The sequence below is a fragment of the Drosophila erecta genome, unplaced genomic scaffold (genome assembly GCF_003286155.1).
Source record: "Drosophila erecta strain 14021-0224.00,06,07 unplaced genomic scaffold, DereRS2 tig00000055-arrow-pilon, whole genome shotgun sequence".
Taxonomy (NCBI): Eukaryota; Metazoa; Arthropoda; class Insecta; order Diptera; family Drosophilidae; genus Drosophila; species Drosophila erecta.
The window spans coordinates 10805352-10819948 of NW_020825200.1; the positions used below are offsets into that span (position 1 = coordinate 10805352).

Below are 14597 nucleotides of genomic sequence, written 5' to 3' on the forward strand. Positions count from 1 at the left end.
ATGTAAACCTGAAAATAAATTTGATTTTAAGAAATTATTAATATTATTATATAATAATAATTGAATTGCCCTTATATAGTGACAATTAGTGTAGTTTCAAAATAAAGTCTTCCCAAAAATCTCAACATTTTTCGGTAAACACTTGTTGATCTCGATTTGCTGCTGCCGTGTAAACTTTAACTGGAAATGCCGACCAGCTGATCGTTTCGGCTTGAGTGTTTGTTTTATTTGGTTTGCAACTCAACTTAATATATGATAAACAGGTTAATTTGTTTAAGTTCCTGCCTGTCGCTCAGTGCGTGATTGCTGCTCCAGATCCAAAGTCGTCCAAATCATGTTGCGTAATAGGCTGATAGATGGAGTCAGGCGAATAAAACCCATACTAAGCTGGGGGCAATCCCTGCGATCCCTCAGCAATGGGGCGACCTCAAAGCTGACCACCATAGAGGTCGATGATAGGAGTGGGATCGCCACTCTGTCAATGAACCTGCCGCCGGTAAACACACTGACCATGGAGCTGATGCACGACCTCATCGATGCCATCAATCAGATCGAGAGCAATAAAAGCCGCGGTCTCATCCTGACTTCAGTGGGTTTGGGATTCCCAAAGTACACATTTTCGAAACCTATTTATATGTAAATATATGTAATTTGCAGAGCAATGACAAGGTCTTCTCCGCTGGCCTCGATCTGAAAGAGCTGCTGAACCCGGAGGTGGACCGATTGCGGTTATTCTGGACCCGGTTCCAGGATTTGTGGCTGGCCCTCCATCTTTGTGGCCTTCCCACAGCAGCGGCAATCAATGTACATAACTTAAATTATTTTTTGATCATATCATCATCTCAAACTACATATATCCCCCATTTCAGGGACACTCTCCTGCCGCTGGCTGTGTCCTAGCCACCGCCTGTGAGTATCGCGTCATGTTGCCCAATCTCTTCATCGGTATACATGCCACTCGGTTCAGCTTCGTCATCTCGAAGTGGATGATGAACTCGTACCAGAGCGTCTTACCCCGCAGAATTGTCGAGCGGGCGCTAAATCAAGGTAAGCTCTTCGCCACCCAGGAGGCCCTGGACGTGGGCCTCGTGGACGAGATTGCGTGTAGCAAGGAGGAAGCGCTCTCCAAGTGCGCAGCCTTCATTGCCACCTTTGACAAGGCCAACCCCGTGGCCAGGTGCCTAACCAAGCGAATGTGTCGGGAGCCCGATGTGCGGGAGCTGCTTCAGGATCGAGCTGGGGATCTGAAGGAGTGCGTCGACTATGTCACTGCTCCGCTGTTCCAGGAGGGACTCTGTGCACACTTGGAGGGTCTCAAGAAGAGAAAGTAGCGGCCTGTTATAGGAATGTGATCAAATTGCATTTATTGTGTATGTATGTAAATTTGTATTAAAATGTTAATCCGATGGGGCATCCTGGTGCAATTCACCTGGCAGATTATCAAAAGCCTCTCTCACCATTTCCGTGAAAGATTCAATCTCCAGAATCTTGGCGCGATGGCGATCAACCTCTTTGCTGTAGTGATATATTATTGGTTTAGCTCACCACATAAATATAGGAGGAGCGTACCTGTTAAGATTCATGATCATGTCATCTATAAATTGCCTGCTGCGTTGAGCCAGGCGATCCTCACGTTCATCCACTCGCGATGTGTGGGACGCCCTCATGCCCTCCACCAGCTGGAGGACCGCCTCTCGATCATCCACACACTGCCTTAGCTCTTCGGGAATGGCATTCAGTTCATTGCGCGTCAGCTTGGTGGACAGAAACTGGGTCACAATGTCTGTCATGTTGTCGGCAAAGTGGCTACAAAGATCGCGCAGCTGCTGGAAGATCACCTGGGCCTGCTCCACGAAGTTGGCCATAAGATCGGAGATCTTGCGGTTAAAGTTTAGGGTGGAGTCCTGGCGTGGAAAATATGTATATTCAATCGCTTTGAAGTTACATACTCAATTCACCTCAACCGCCTCGTGCAAATGGAGCTCCTGAGCCATCAGACTTTCCCACATCTCGTTCAGAGCATCCTCAAAGTGGGCCGTTAGGGTGTCCAACTGGGCCTGCAACTCCTCCAGATCGTCGTCCCGTTGATCCAGCTCCCTCCACTTCAGGCGCATCTCGTCGAAGGCTCGCTCCTTGTACTGCATAAACTCTTCGATTTGCTTTTGTCCCTGTGCCTGCAGCTCGTCCTGTCCCTCATGCAGGTTGGCATTGAAGTCCCGGATCTCCTCATCGCGTTCATCGAAGCGCTCCAAGCCTAGGTGGTAGATCTGCTGCGTGAGCTCGTACACATCCTTGGAATACTCCTCGCACAGCTCTTGAGCCGGAGCCCCCACCAACATCAGGATGCGCCCATTCCCATCGTCTCGCCACAGGGAATCGTACAGCTGCTGACCATCCAGATGCTCCACAAAACTGGAGGCCAGCCGATCCGCCTCGGCCATTTCCCGAGCCTCCGTTTCCAGGCCCTGAATCTCGCGCTCCTGCTTGTCCTCGATTTCGCGCAGCTCGCGGCTGTGGGTAAGTGAAAATGAATCTTTTCGTTTGGTAGAGACTTGGAAATGCGAACCACTCACTAAAAACGTTTTTGGGCCTCCTCCCGTGCCTCCGCCTTGATGAAAACGTATTCGTAGTAGTTCAGCTGGGGCAGGATGGCGGTCACATAGAGGGTCAATGGAAAATCTGGCTGCTTAGCTATGGGATTGCCCTCTAAGTTAAGAACTTTTAGGCTGCTCACAAAACGCAATCGTTCGATCTGGGAGAAAAGCAACACTTTAATTTATAAACTTGTGATTTTGACACATTTTATGAGTCATTGCAAATAGTAGTAGTGTTTCGAATTAGATATTTATATTATTATCGCAAGAGATGGGAAAAAAACCTTACGCCTTCTACCGTATCGATGAGATTGTTTCCAATGCTTAGGATAACAAGATTCTGCAAAGTATGTATGTTTTCGATTTTCCTGATGCGATTGCTGAACAGGGAGAGCTTTTCCAAGTTGACCAGTGCTTCCAGATTCTCAATCCGCGCGATGTAGTTAAAGCTGAGATTCAGATCCTTGAGGGCAGTTAGCATTTCGAGGTGCTCAATCACCTCGATTTTGTTGCAGTTCAAACAGAGCTTTGTGAGATTCGGCATCATCCAGAGATGGTCGATCCGAAGGATGTCTGAAAAAAGGTCATGTGGCTCATCTTACATTTTACTTAGTTAGTTTTTCAGTTACTCTTGAATTCCAGTCGCATGGTGGTAATGCGATCATAGACCACTGGTTCTAGTTGGTGGAGTCTTCTCGCCTCGCCCTTTTGGCCCTCCTCCAGATAGGCGGTTTCAATCATCCGACGATCTATGATGCCCGGTTCCGGGCAGTTGATCTCCTCCAGGAAGCCCCTCAGGGGCTCCTCCTCCGCCTCCTTCTCCTCCGCAGCACTCTCACCTGGCTGACTGCTGACCGGCTCGTCCATTTTCGCTGACTCTCACAGAACATATCCCTAATCCGCGTGGTCACGAAAATTGGGCTCGAACGAGCGAGGTTGCCATGGGCAACCCATAAAACATGGCCCTGCCCAGTTACCTTCGTTCGTGTTCCACCCCTAAAGGACTTCGGGATCTGGTGGAACCGGAGACCCAGTCAACCGGCTCGGGGACCTTCGGCTCTCTAGCTTTCTCTCCCGGATTCGGAGGGTGGTCTAGTTAGGGCTGCGGTTGTTTGGGCCGTCCCGTTGTTGTGGATATCAGGTCCGTCAGTTGTTAGTGCTTGCTTATTAAATAAACTTCTGTTCGCAGAGGATATCCGCATCGGGAGCAGCCATTTATCTCATTTGATTCGGACCAACACGTTGCATCTAGCGATTCCGGATTCAAATGCAATTACGTTTGAGGTACGAGAGATGGGTCAGCTCAAACACTTAAATCCCTCGGTGTGAATGCAGTGGAGAGGGAATTCCTTTTGTCAACCCCCAGTTCAATCGATAAAGTGACCCCGAACATTTAGCTTTGTTTATTTGCTTGTACGCGGTGCGAAAAGTCTCCTAGTCCCTTATCGGATATAGTGGTGCATATAGTAATCGGCTAATCGGGCGTCGGATGTGCGTGCCTAGAGTTTAAGTGAGTCAAATGTGAGTGGTTCAAGGCTGCGACTTAGGATCCAAGCAAAAGCCAGGTCGAAACGTGGCTCTAGTTGCCCCGAGACTTGCAACCACCAGGCCCCCTCCCGAAATCGCAAACCAAAACAATCCGTATACATATATACACCTAAATGGGATTCTGAAGGTGGTAACGCTACGTACGCTATGAATAAATTATCGCCCAAGGAACTAAATTCGCCAAATGACCACAAACCAATTACGACACATGACCGCTTTGAGAAAGCTAAAGCTAGCAGGTTGAAGAACTTAGTTTGTCAAGAACTGGTATATAAAAGTGGCAAGTCCAATCAAATGAATCCTAGTGGGATCCAAGCATTTTTAACAAGCTATTTAGGAAAATACGTAACTTATGATTTTCTTCCTATGCTCGGTTCTAAAAGTCTATTTAAAGAAGAAAACTGACTAAAAGCCCTTAAGGACTATTTCTTGGAGTATCTAGGACTAGGAGGTTTCTAGGAGTATCTTCCAGCGCAGGCCAAAATAAAAGGTGACTCAATCTTCACCTCGAGAAACTGTTTTCTTTTGTGTAAACTGTAATCCCTTCGTCGACTTGAATTTGAGTTTTGATTTGGAACCTAGATCAGCAAAGCAGAACTTGGATACTATCCTCTTGGTTCCCAATCGATTTCAATGCGCTCTATTTAACAAGAAATAACCGTCTCCTTCTATTTCCTGCCACTGATGACCCTGGTGGATAATTCGTATTTGGGTTAACTAAATTTGGTCAAGTTCTTGCCGGCCTCGGTGATCGATATATTGATTTTAATTACCCTAGCTCCGAAAAATGGAGACTCACGAAACGGCCCAGTTTGATTCGATTTGATGTTAAGTGCCAGTCATTTAATGCAACTGTGATTCCTCGAAGTCCACATTCGTGGGCGGAACTCATAAGTTATTGAAGACACTTCCATAAGTCGCGTGCTAATGGATGTTTGGACTCCCCCTTTCTTTTCCGTATAGTTGCACCCGGAGAATGTGTGAAGAGCTGCCCCCATCTGCCTAAGCATGAACCGCTATATCACGCTGACCCAACTGGGCGATGGAACCTACGGCACCGTCGTCCTGGGCCAGCGCAAGGACACCGGCGAGAAGGTGGCCATCAAGCGCATGAAGCGCAAGTACTACTCCTGGGAAGAGGCCATGAATCTGCGCGAGGTTAAGGTATGCTTAACGCTCGACCTCAGCTCCTTGAATTGGTGCATCTTGCGTAACTACTGCTCTGCTCTTTTCTCCTTAGTCGCTGAAAAAGTTGTCCCATCCGAACATAGTTAAGCTCAAGGAGGTGATACGCGAGAACGATACCCTGTACTTTGTGTTTGAGTACATGAAGGAAAACCTCTATCAGATGATAAAAGACAGAGATACTCATCTACCCGAACCGGAACTCAAGAGTATTCTCTTCCAGGTGAGCAAAAGATGTGCACGAAGTATAGCCCCTGATTACATTATGATAACAACTATATTTTGTCCAGGTCCTAACTGGTCTGGCCTTCATGCACCGACATGGATTTTTCCACCGCGACCTGAAACCGGAGAACTTGCTCTGCTCCGGCCCAGATCTCATCAAGATAGCTGACTTTGGCCTGGCCAGGGAGATCCGATCAAGGCCTCCGTTTACGGACTACGTATCGACGCGTTGGTACCGTGCACCAGAGGTACTCCTGCACTCCACCAACTACGGCAGTACCATCGACCTCTGGGCCATGGGCTGCATTATGGCCGAGCTCTACACCTTTCGTCCGCTCTTCCCAGGAAGTAGTGAGGTGGATCAGCTCTTCAAGATCTGCTCCGTGCTGGGCACTCCAGAGAAGGTAAAACCGCTTTCTCTTTCTAAATCATCAGAAAAATTAGACTAGAGCATTTGTGTTCTTTTCGTTCCCAGGACGATTGGCCGGATGGATATCGCCTGGCGAGCATGATCCACTTCCGCTACCCGGACTGCATCAAAGTGCCACTGAGCAGCGTCGTCAGTCGCTGCAGCCAAAATGGATTGGATCTGCTGGAGGACATGCTGGCCTACGATCCCGACAAGCGTCCGACGGCGCAGCAGAGTCTGAAGTATCCATACTTTCACGCCCTCAAGCGGATATCGCCCACGGCGGCCACCAAGGCAAATGTACGGCTGAACTCCAAGTATGCGGCCTCCAATGGGCATCCGGTTCAGACTGTCTCCAACAACGTGCTTCCGGTGCAGGAGAAGCTGCAGGCGGTCACCGAGTTGCTGCACCAGAGCAACAACAACATGAATAGCCACTCCAATCTGGGCAAGAACAACAATCTGGCGGCCAAGAATGGCGGAGTGCCCAGAAAGTACCCACCGAAGTTGAGCTTCCTGACCGGCAGTGAGATGGGTGCGGGTTCACATGCGGATTCCTCCAGTCTGGGTGGAGCCACAGTGGACGGAGTCCCGGTGCCACAGCTCCAGAACGGAGGAGAGTCCATCAACGACATCTACCTGAACCGCAACATCTCTCAGCTCTTCGGATTGCCAGCGGGTCCGCAGCACCAACAGCAGCAGGTGCACCACCCAAATGTCTCCTTCAGCACCACCTCGTCACGGAATGCAGGTGCCATCTATGTGAATGGCAGCCACCTCAGCTACGACACGGCCAACATGAATGCCAAGAACAATGCCAAGTTTGTGGTGGGCGCTTCCAATGGTGGTTACTACGTGCCCGTGGCCAGACCATCTCTCCTGGGCCCCGACGCCAAGGTCTACAACGTGTTCTCCAAGGTCAGTGCCAGCCAGGCTCCTCCGAGCCTCATTGTGCGCCAGCCGCAACTGCAGCCGGAGTTGGCTCCTCCGCCCATGAGACTCTCGGGAAGATCGCGAGCGGCGGCGCCGGACCCAAAGATGGGTGCTCTCAAGTCTGACGATCTGGACCTGATACTGGGGTAAGTTTGCACAACAGAGTATTTGCCATTCGCATCTTATTTTTAAAAAGCCTATTTATCAAATTCATTTCAAGAAGGGAGAATATTTCAAGATTCTGTTGGCATAAGCACAATGCTGAAAATGATCAATGTTTATCGTTGTTAAACTTAATTTAGTTAAGAAATTTTCTAAGAATTTTAAGGACAACAATTGATGGGATGCATTAGTACATGTTAGATATCTTTGAGTGTGGGCACTCCTGGCACCACAATATGTTTTGTTCTGGCACACCACCCAGTTGATCCTGCGCCACCTCACCGTGTGTCTCTCCGTATCTCCCCCGTGCAGTTCCAAGCTGAAAACCTCCGCCAAGCGGCAGCGCAACGCCAAGGCCAACATCCTGCTGGAGGACCTGTTCGGGCAGCTGTCCATGGACTCGGACAGCGACGGCAAGTATCCGCACACGGTGCCGCCCACGCAGCAGGCGAAGAGCGGGAAGACGTCGACCGGCGGTCGTGGCCCCGGACCCCGGGAGCGGGATCTCTTCGGGGAGAGCTTCCTGCCCAGGCCGGTATTGCGGAAGAAGGCCACCCAGAGCAGTCTGGAGGTGAACAACGGCAGCCACGCGGACTCGCTGTAAGTGGGGGCATGTCCTTGGACATTCCCGCTGGCCTGCATGCCCTGTAATCATTGACCCGTGCTTCACTGCATCCTCATGATCATGATCCCTGCATCCTGCCTATCTCTCTCTCTACATTGTACTCTGTCTCTCTCCTCTCTCTCCCCCTCTCTCTCTCGCTCTCTCTTGCTGTCTCTGTCATCGTTTTGTGTGTGTTTTCGTTTGCTTGTCATTGAACATTGAACACTTTGTGTGGGTGGCCCAAGTGATAACTCCTCCTCGTCCTCCCCCTCAATTGATGAAGAATGTCGCTTTTGGCCCATAAGGTAAAAACCAACATTCGCCATTGAGCTGTAGCTGTAAATACATACGTAGCAGAAGCAGTAGAGACTCTTAGTGCACCACCATATCATATCCATATCATCATCGCACATGGGGGAATTATTTGCTGATCGCTCCTGAGCTTTCAGCTACGATTTCCCCTCTTGTTGTCGAGCACTTTTCATTTGCCTGTTGTTTGAAATAAGTAATGCATTTATAGGTAACAATATTTCTTTCATATCTGCAACAAACAGACTTCTACTAGCTGAAACACCATTAGTCGTAGGAAACTGGTTTCTTAAACAATTATAGTTTAAATTAAATGTAGTTGTCTTGGGCCCTTAGCAAGATACATTTGGTACTAGGAAATGCAATAATACTAATAGCATACATTAACTTTCAGAGCTCCAATCGCACAAAAGGAAAAGCCCGCTGTGGCGTCCAGTTTCCCCTGGGATGAGTCCAACAAGACGGAGGACGAGAAGCTAACGGCTTGGATGGTGGCCGAGAATGGTAACTTGATTTTGGGTAGTCATCAGCAAGCGTAGAAGTCGAGAGCACTCCCAATCCAATCCACAATATGTAGTTACTTAGCGTTCACCAAATAGGAGCTTTCAAATGGTAGTGCTAACTTGAAGAGCACATCTAGAGAGTTATGGATAATTACAGATCCAGTATCAAACTATCCTCTTCCCAGGATCGCTGCTGGAGAACAAATTCTGAGAAGATCGACTTGCAGGATGCCGTTGTACCTGAAACAGAATGGAACTACTTTAAGTGCCTGTTGATCTGCGTAAACCCGAACTGAATCTAAATCCATATCACCATCATCGAATCGGCGTAACGAGTTAGTCTAGTTTCGATATAATGTTATTGCTGTGATACAACTAAGCTAAACTATTGTGTAAAGTAGCCTACGGTCTTGAGTCTCGCGTGTAAGTTGTACTTTAAGCTACTATACGATAATATAATCCGAGTGAGTTTTGAATCGATTGCAAGCGCTGGTGGCAAGTGCAGGGATTTGGTTTCATTTCCCCCATGGGCGAGCTATATGGGTTGCATAAGGCATGGGATTGGAGCGGGGTATTCGATTTCAACTCCCATAAGTTGGCCACTGCGACAATGGGCCAAGACTCGTCTTATAAAAGAGGTCTGAGCCAAGCCCTTAGTCATCAGTCGAGTGCACTCCATCGCTGCAGTTACAACTTCAACTTGTTCGCCATGAATGTCCTGGTAAGTCAGGACACCGTCTATCATTGCATACATATCACCATTTATGGCTTAGAGTCCCAGCATTGCCGTCTGCCTGATCCTGAGCGCCCTCGTCGCTGTTCAGGCAGGGATCATCGCCAGCCATCCGGATGAGCTGATTGCTAGTCCTGCCCAGTATGAGTTCCACTACTCCGTCCACGACAGCCACACCGGCGATGTTAAGGATCAGTTCGAGCACCGACGTGGCGAATACGTAACTGGCCGCTACTCCCTCGTGGATGCCGATGGACTCCGACGCATTGTGGACTACACCGCCGATCCTCTGCTGGGCTTCAACGCTCAAGTTCGTAGGGAACCGATTTCTCGCTATTGAAACAGCTACCCACGGGATGTGATGAAGGACCTCCCCAGTTGACCGGATTTATGATTTGGCTACCTTAATTATGGGCACCAATGGAAGATGATAAAATTGTATTTTTAGAATAAATCTAAAGGCTGTTTAATTAATCTTCAAGTGGGCTTCGAGTCTAACCACATTTAATAATTACAGAAATATTAAAGGATTTCAGTAATTAGATAGCGAGTTATAGACCTAGACTCTTATATAACGTTTTTAGATATTTATTAAACCCACTTAGTAGCATTGTAAAAGGTATTATGGGTACTCTAGATCACAATCCAATTTTATGTATGAATACCTTATTCTCGTAAAGGATCTGTTCCTTTTCCACTTTTGAATCCCTTATTGCATTAATTGAAAATCCGTATATATTTGTGTTTTCTAAACATGCATTTATTGCCTTCTATTTACACATAGTATTACATACATAGATGAGATAGATGCCCCAGTCACCGGGTTATGGCGCTTCGATGACCGGGTGCCGAAGAGTCTTAGTAGAGATTTCAGATCAGAGATTTAGGATCAGAAGATAGGAAGGAAGTTCAGAGGAAGCTGGATATGATACGAGGTGTTTGGGTAGTAATGGTAATAGTAATAGTAATAGTTCAGATACAGATGCGTATGCGTATGCGGATGCGGATGGGTCGTCGTCGATGCGATGAAGTCAGTGTTTGCTATCTCTCTCGATCAATCCTGCCCAGAACTTAGTGGTAAAGGCCGAGGGGCAGTTTGGCGGGTGCGAGGAGCTTGGGTGCCGCGTACGCCAGGGGCAGTGGAGCGGGAGCCAGGAGCTTGGCAATGGGCGCGGCCTTGATCACCTTCTGGCCCAGAGGATCGCGGCGCACCACCGCATTGAAGCCGTTGTGGGCATCCGAAGTGTAGTCCACGGTGCGCAGGTATCCATCGGCGTCGATCAGCGTGTACTGACCCTGGACCAGATCGCCCTTACGGGACTCCGTCTGGCTCTTAATGTCGCCGGTGTGCTCGTCGTGCACCGAGTAGGCAAAGTCGTACTGGGCAGGCGCCTCCACCTCCACGGTCTTCAGCAGTGGCTTCACGATGGCCGCGGGCGAGTGGTAAATGGGCAGCTCGATGGCGGCGGCGGCTCCAACACCCAGGATGAAAAGCGAGACGAGCTGTAAGAATTATTACAATTATTATATTATTAAAATTGATTTAAAGTTGATGTTCTTTTATATGCACTTATCCTTTGCACTTACAGCGAACATTTTGGCTTGGACTTGGATTTGGTGGATTTGCTGACTTGGTGGCTGCTGTGGCTCCTGCACTGAACTATGTCTCCAAGTGTCGAGATCGCAACTTTTATAGTCAATGCACTGCTCTCAGGCCCAGCCACAGCCACGGCTCCACCACCTCCATCCCCATCCCGATCTTTTGATGGGTGCCACGCTCCAAGCACACGCACCACGCACCACATACCACACACTCGATAACCCACACCGAGCACCACACACTCCCCAAAAACACCTCACCCAGCGAACCGGAATCCGACTAATGCAAAATTGTTATTATACTTCTATTTCATTTTTTTGGCAATGTTCGGCTGCGGTAATAAAAAATTTACCCTGCTCCACTTCGGGCAACAATGTAGCCACGGTAAGCTCTTGTCTCTAGATTGTCAATCGGTTCCTATGGACCAGCCACTATTCAAAGCCAAGTGAAAGTTAAGGGATTTCAATTTATTTAAATTGAGTGAGAAAACTGTTTATTTTTATTGATAGGTTGTCATTAGTTACTTAAATGATAAAATTTGATTTAAAAATTAATGTTCTTTGATTTTATGGGATTATTTTGGTTAACTAGTTTCACTTTTCATTGAGTGATATTTGTAGCAATGGTATTCGATATGCTATATTTTTATTATGTATATAATTAAGTGTATACCCGTTACTCGTAGAGTAAAAGGGTATACTAAATTCCTTGAAAAGTATATAATGGGCAGAAAGAACCGTTTCCGACCATATAAACTATTGATCAGTATTGATCAGGAACAATAGCCGAGTCGATCTGGCCATATTCGTCTGTCCGAATGAAAGCCTCGATCTCAGTGTCCCAAGGCTGAAGTTCTAAATTCCATAACTCCACTTATCTTAATCGGATTTTGAAGTGGCATACCTCTTAATGTTTCTGGCGTAATTCTCTAAAAAAATGCATTTAAATTTAGGAATTCATAATATTTTAATTTTTTTGTAAATTTTTTCATGTTATGATGTACAAATTCAAAAACAATATGAAATGTCCCAAGGCAGAAGTTCCAAACTCCATAACTCAACTTATCCTAAACGGATTTTGAAGTGGCATACCTCTAAATGTTTTTGGCGTAATTCTCTAAAAAACTGCATTTAAATTTAGAAATTCATAATATTTTAATTTTTTTGTAAATTTTTTCATGTTATGATGTAGAAATTCAAAAACAATATGATATGTCCCAAGGCAGAAGTTCCAAACTCCATAACTCAACTTATCCTAATCGGATTTTGAAGTGGCATACCTCTAAATGTTTCTGGCGTAATTCTCTAAAAAACTGCATTTAAATTTAGAAATTCATAATTTTTTAATTTTTTTTGTATTTTTTTTGGTTATTTTGTATTTATTTAGTGGTTATTGACAACGGCTCTGGAGTATGCAAAGCCGGATTCTCCCCAGAACACACTCCCCGCGTGGTCTTCCCATCGATTGTGGGCAGACCTCGTCACCTGAACGTCCTGCTAGACTCCTTGATCGATGACAGTGTTATTGGCGAGGCGGCTGCCCGCAAAAGGGGAATACTAACGCTCAAGTATCCCATTGAGCACGGCATGGTCAAGAACTGGGATGAAATGGAGATGGTCTGGAGCGTACGAGCTGCTACGTGCGGACCCAATGGATTTGCCCGCTCTACTAACCGAAGCCCCTTTGAATCCGAGGAAGAATAGGGAGAAGATTACGGAGATTATGCTCGAATACTTTCAGGCCAGCTTTTTATGTGGCAGTTTAGGCTGTGCTCTCACTTTACGCCACCGGACGCACTGTGGGCATTGTGGTGGACTCGGGTGATGGTGTGACCCACACGGTTCCGATCTACGAAGGATTTGCCCTGCCCCACGATCTGGCTGGCAGGAACCTTACCGATTACCTGTGCAAGCTGCTTCTGGAGAGGGGTGTTACAATGAGCCCCTCTGCTGAACGGGAAATCGTGCGGGACATCAAGGATAACTAAGATGAACTAAAATGAATCCTCAAGATGAACTAACACCCAGATGAAGTAACCCCCAGATATCATATACTTCATATAAAATAACCTCCAGGTAAACTAACACCTTGATAAACTAACCCCCGAGTAAAATGGCCCCTAGATAAACTAGCCCCAGGTAAAATAACTTCTAGATAGACTAACCCCCCAGAAATACTAATCCCCAAATAAACGAACCCATATGTTAAAATAACCTCCAGAAAAACTAAGCTTCACGTAAAAGAACTTCCAGATAAACTAACGCCCATATAAACTTACGTCCAGTTAAATTAATCCCCAGGTAAAATAACCTCAAGATGAACTAACCCCCAGATGAAGTAACCCAACGATATCACATTCTCCATATAACATAACCCCCAGGTGAACTAACCCCCAGGTAAAATAACACCCAGATAAACTAATCCCCAGATAAACTAACCTCCAGATAAAATAACCTCCAGATAAACTAACCCCCAGATAAACTAACCTACAGGTAAACTAACCCCCAGATAAACTAACCTCCAGATAAACTAACCCCCAAATAAACTAACCCCCAGATAAACTAACCCCTAGGTAAACTAACCTCCAGGTAAACTAACCCCCAGGTAAACTAACCCCCAGATAAACTAACCCCTAGGTAAACTAACCTCCAGGTAAACTAACCTCCAGATAAACTAACCTCCAGGTAAACTAACCCCCAGGTAAACTAACCGCCAGATAAACTAACCCCCAGATAAACTAACCCCCAGATAAATTAACCCCCAGATAAACTAACCCCCAGATTAACTAACCCCTAGGTAAACTAACCTCCAGATAAACTGACCCCTAGGTAAACTAACCTCCAGGTAAACTAACCTCCAGGTAAACTAACTCCCAGATAAACTAACCTCCAGGTAAATTAACCCCCAGGTAACATAACCTCTAGATAGACAGAAATACTATGTTAAAATTACCTCCAATAACTTCCAGATAAACTTACGTCCAGTTAAACTAATCCCCAGATAAAATAACCTCAAGATGTTCCGATCTACGAAGGATTTGCCCTGCCCCACGATCTGGCTGGCAGGAACCTTACCGATTACCTGTGCAAGCTGCTTCTGGAGAGGGGTGTTACAATGAGCCCCTCTGCTGAACGGGAAATCGTGCGGGACATCAAGGATAACTAAGATGAACTAAGATGAATCCTCAAGATGAACTAACACCCAGATGAAGTAACCCCCAGATATCATATACTTCATATAAAATAACCTCCAGGTAAACTAACACCTTGATAAACTAACCCCCGAGTAAAATGGCCCCTAGATAAACTAGCCCCAGGTAAAATAACTTCTAGATAGACTAACCCCCCAGAAATACTAATCCCCAAATAAACGAACCCATATGTTAAAATAACCTCCAGAAAAACTAAGCTTCACGTAAAAGAACTTCCAGATAAACTAACGCCCATATAAACTTACGTCCAGTTAAATTAATCCCCAGGTAAAATAACCTCAAGATGAACTAACCCCCAGATGAAGTAACCCAACGATATCACATTCTCCATATAACATAACCCCCAGGTGAACTAACCCCCAGGTAAAATAACACCCAGATAAACTAATCCCCAGATAAACTAACCTCCAGATAAAATAACCTCCAGATAAACTAACCCCCAGATAAACTAACCTACAGGTAAACTAACCCCCAGATAAACTAACCTCCAGATAAACTAACCCCCAAATAAACTAACCCCCAGATAAACTAACCCCCAAATAAACTAACCCCCAGATAAACTAACCCCTAGGTAAACTAAC

The 14597-nt window shown here is 46.4% G+C and overlaps 5 protein-coding genes and 1 pseudogene across 9 annotated transcripts; 4 read left to right on the forward strand and 2 right to left on the reverse strand.

Moving 5' to 3' along the window:
- The first annotated feature begins 175 nt into the window (after positions 1–175).
- LOC6542144 (enoyl-CoA delta isomerase 1, mitochondrial) lies at positions 176–1424 on the forward strand. Its single transcript, XM_001969330.3, has 3 exons — positions 176–589; positions 658–804; positions 870–1424. The coding sequence occupies exons 1-3, from the start codon at positions 335–337 to the stop codon at positions 1329–1331; spliced, it is 864 nt and encodes a 287-aa protein (XP_001969366.1). The 5' UTR covers positions 176–334; the 3' UTR covers positions 1332–1424.
- LOC6540989 (dynein regulatory complex subunit 3) lies at positions 1346–3633 on the reverse strand. The gene is made up of 6 exons (XM_001969331.2): positions 3224–3633; positions 2884–3167; positions 2574–2752; positions 1959–2511; positions 1570–1904; positions 1346–1515 (listed from the first exon to the last, which is right to left on the reverse strand). The coding sequence occupies exons 1-6, from the start codon at positions 3459–3461 to the stop codon at positions 1398–1400; spliced, it is 1707 nt and encodes a 568-aa protein (XP_001969367.1). The 5' UTR covers positions 3462–3633; the 3' UTR covers positions 1346–1397.
- Positions 2494–8960, forward strand: LOC6543020 (probable serine/threonine-protein kinase DDB_G0268078). 5 transcript variants are annotated; one of them, XM_001969332.3, is made up of 8 exons: positions 3656–3878; positions 5106–5306; positions 5383–5550; positions 5618–5956; positions 6028–7040; positions 7369–7656; positions 8364–8473; positions 8658–8960. In XM_001969332.3, exons 2-8 carry the CDS (start codon positions 5151–5153, stop codon positions 8681–8683), a joined length of 2100 nt encoding a protein of 699 aa, XP_001969368.2. In that variant the 5' UTR covers positions 3656–3878; positions 5106–5150; the 3' UTR covers positions 8684–8960. The 5 variants fall into 5 exon arrangements, with proteins under 5 accessions (XP_026835440.1, XP_001969368.2, XP_015014403.1 ...); XM_026979640.1 differs by lacking the exon at positions 8658–8960 and adding an exon at positions 7944–7965 and having other exon boundaries at positions 3819–3878; positions 8364–8463; XM_026979639.1 differs by lacking the exon at positions 3656–3878 and adding an exon at positions 2494–2517 and having other exon boundaries at positions 8364–8697.
- Positions 3770–12792, forward strand: LOC6542345 (annotated as a pseudogene).
- On the forward strand, positions 8999–9677 carry LOC6542404 (larval cuticle protein A2B). The gene is made up of 2 exons (XM_001969333.2): positions 8999–9193; positions 9246–9677. The coding sequence occupies exons 1-2, from the start codon at positions 8999–9001 to the stop codon at positions 9543–9545; spliced, it is 495 nt and encodes a 164-aa protein (XP_001969369.2). The 3' UTR covers positions 9546–9677.
- LOC6541207 (larval cuticle protein A2B) lies at positions 9947–10863 on the reverse strand. The gene is made up of 2 exons (XM_001969334.3): positions 10793–10863; positions 9947–10708 (listed from the first exon to the last, which is right to left on the reverse strand). Exons 1-2 carry the CDS (start codon positions 10799–10801, stop codon positions 10277–10279), a joined length of 441 nt encoding a protein of 146 aa, XP_001969370.1. The 5' UTR covers positions 10802–10863; the 3' UTR covers positions 9947–10276.
- Positions 12793–14597: the final 1805 nt, after the last annotated feature.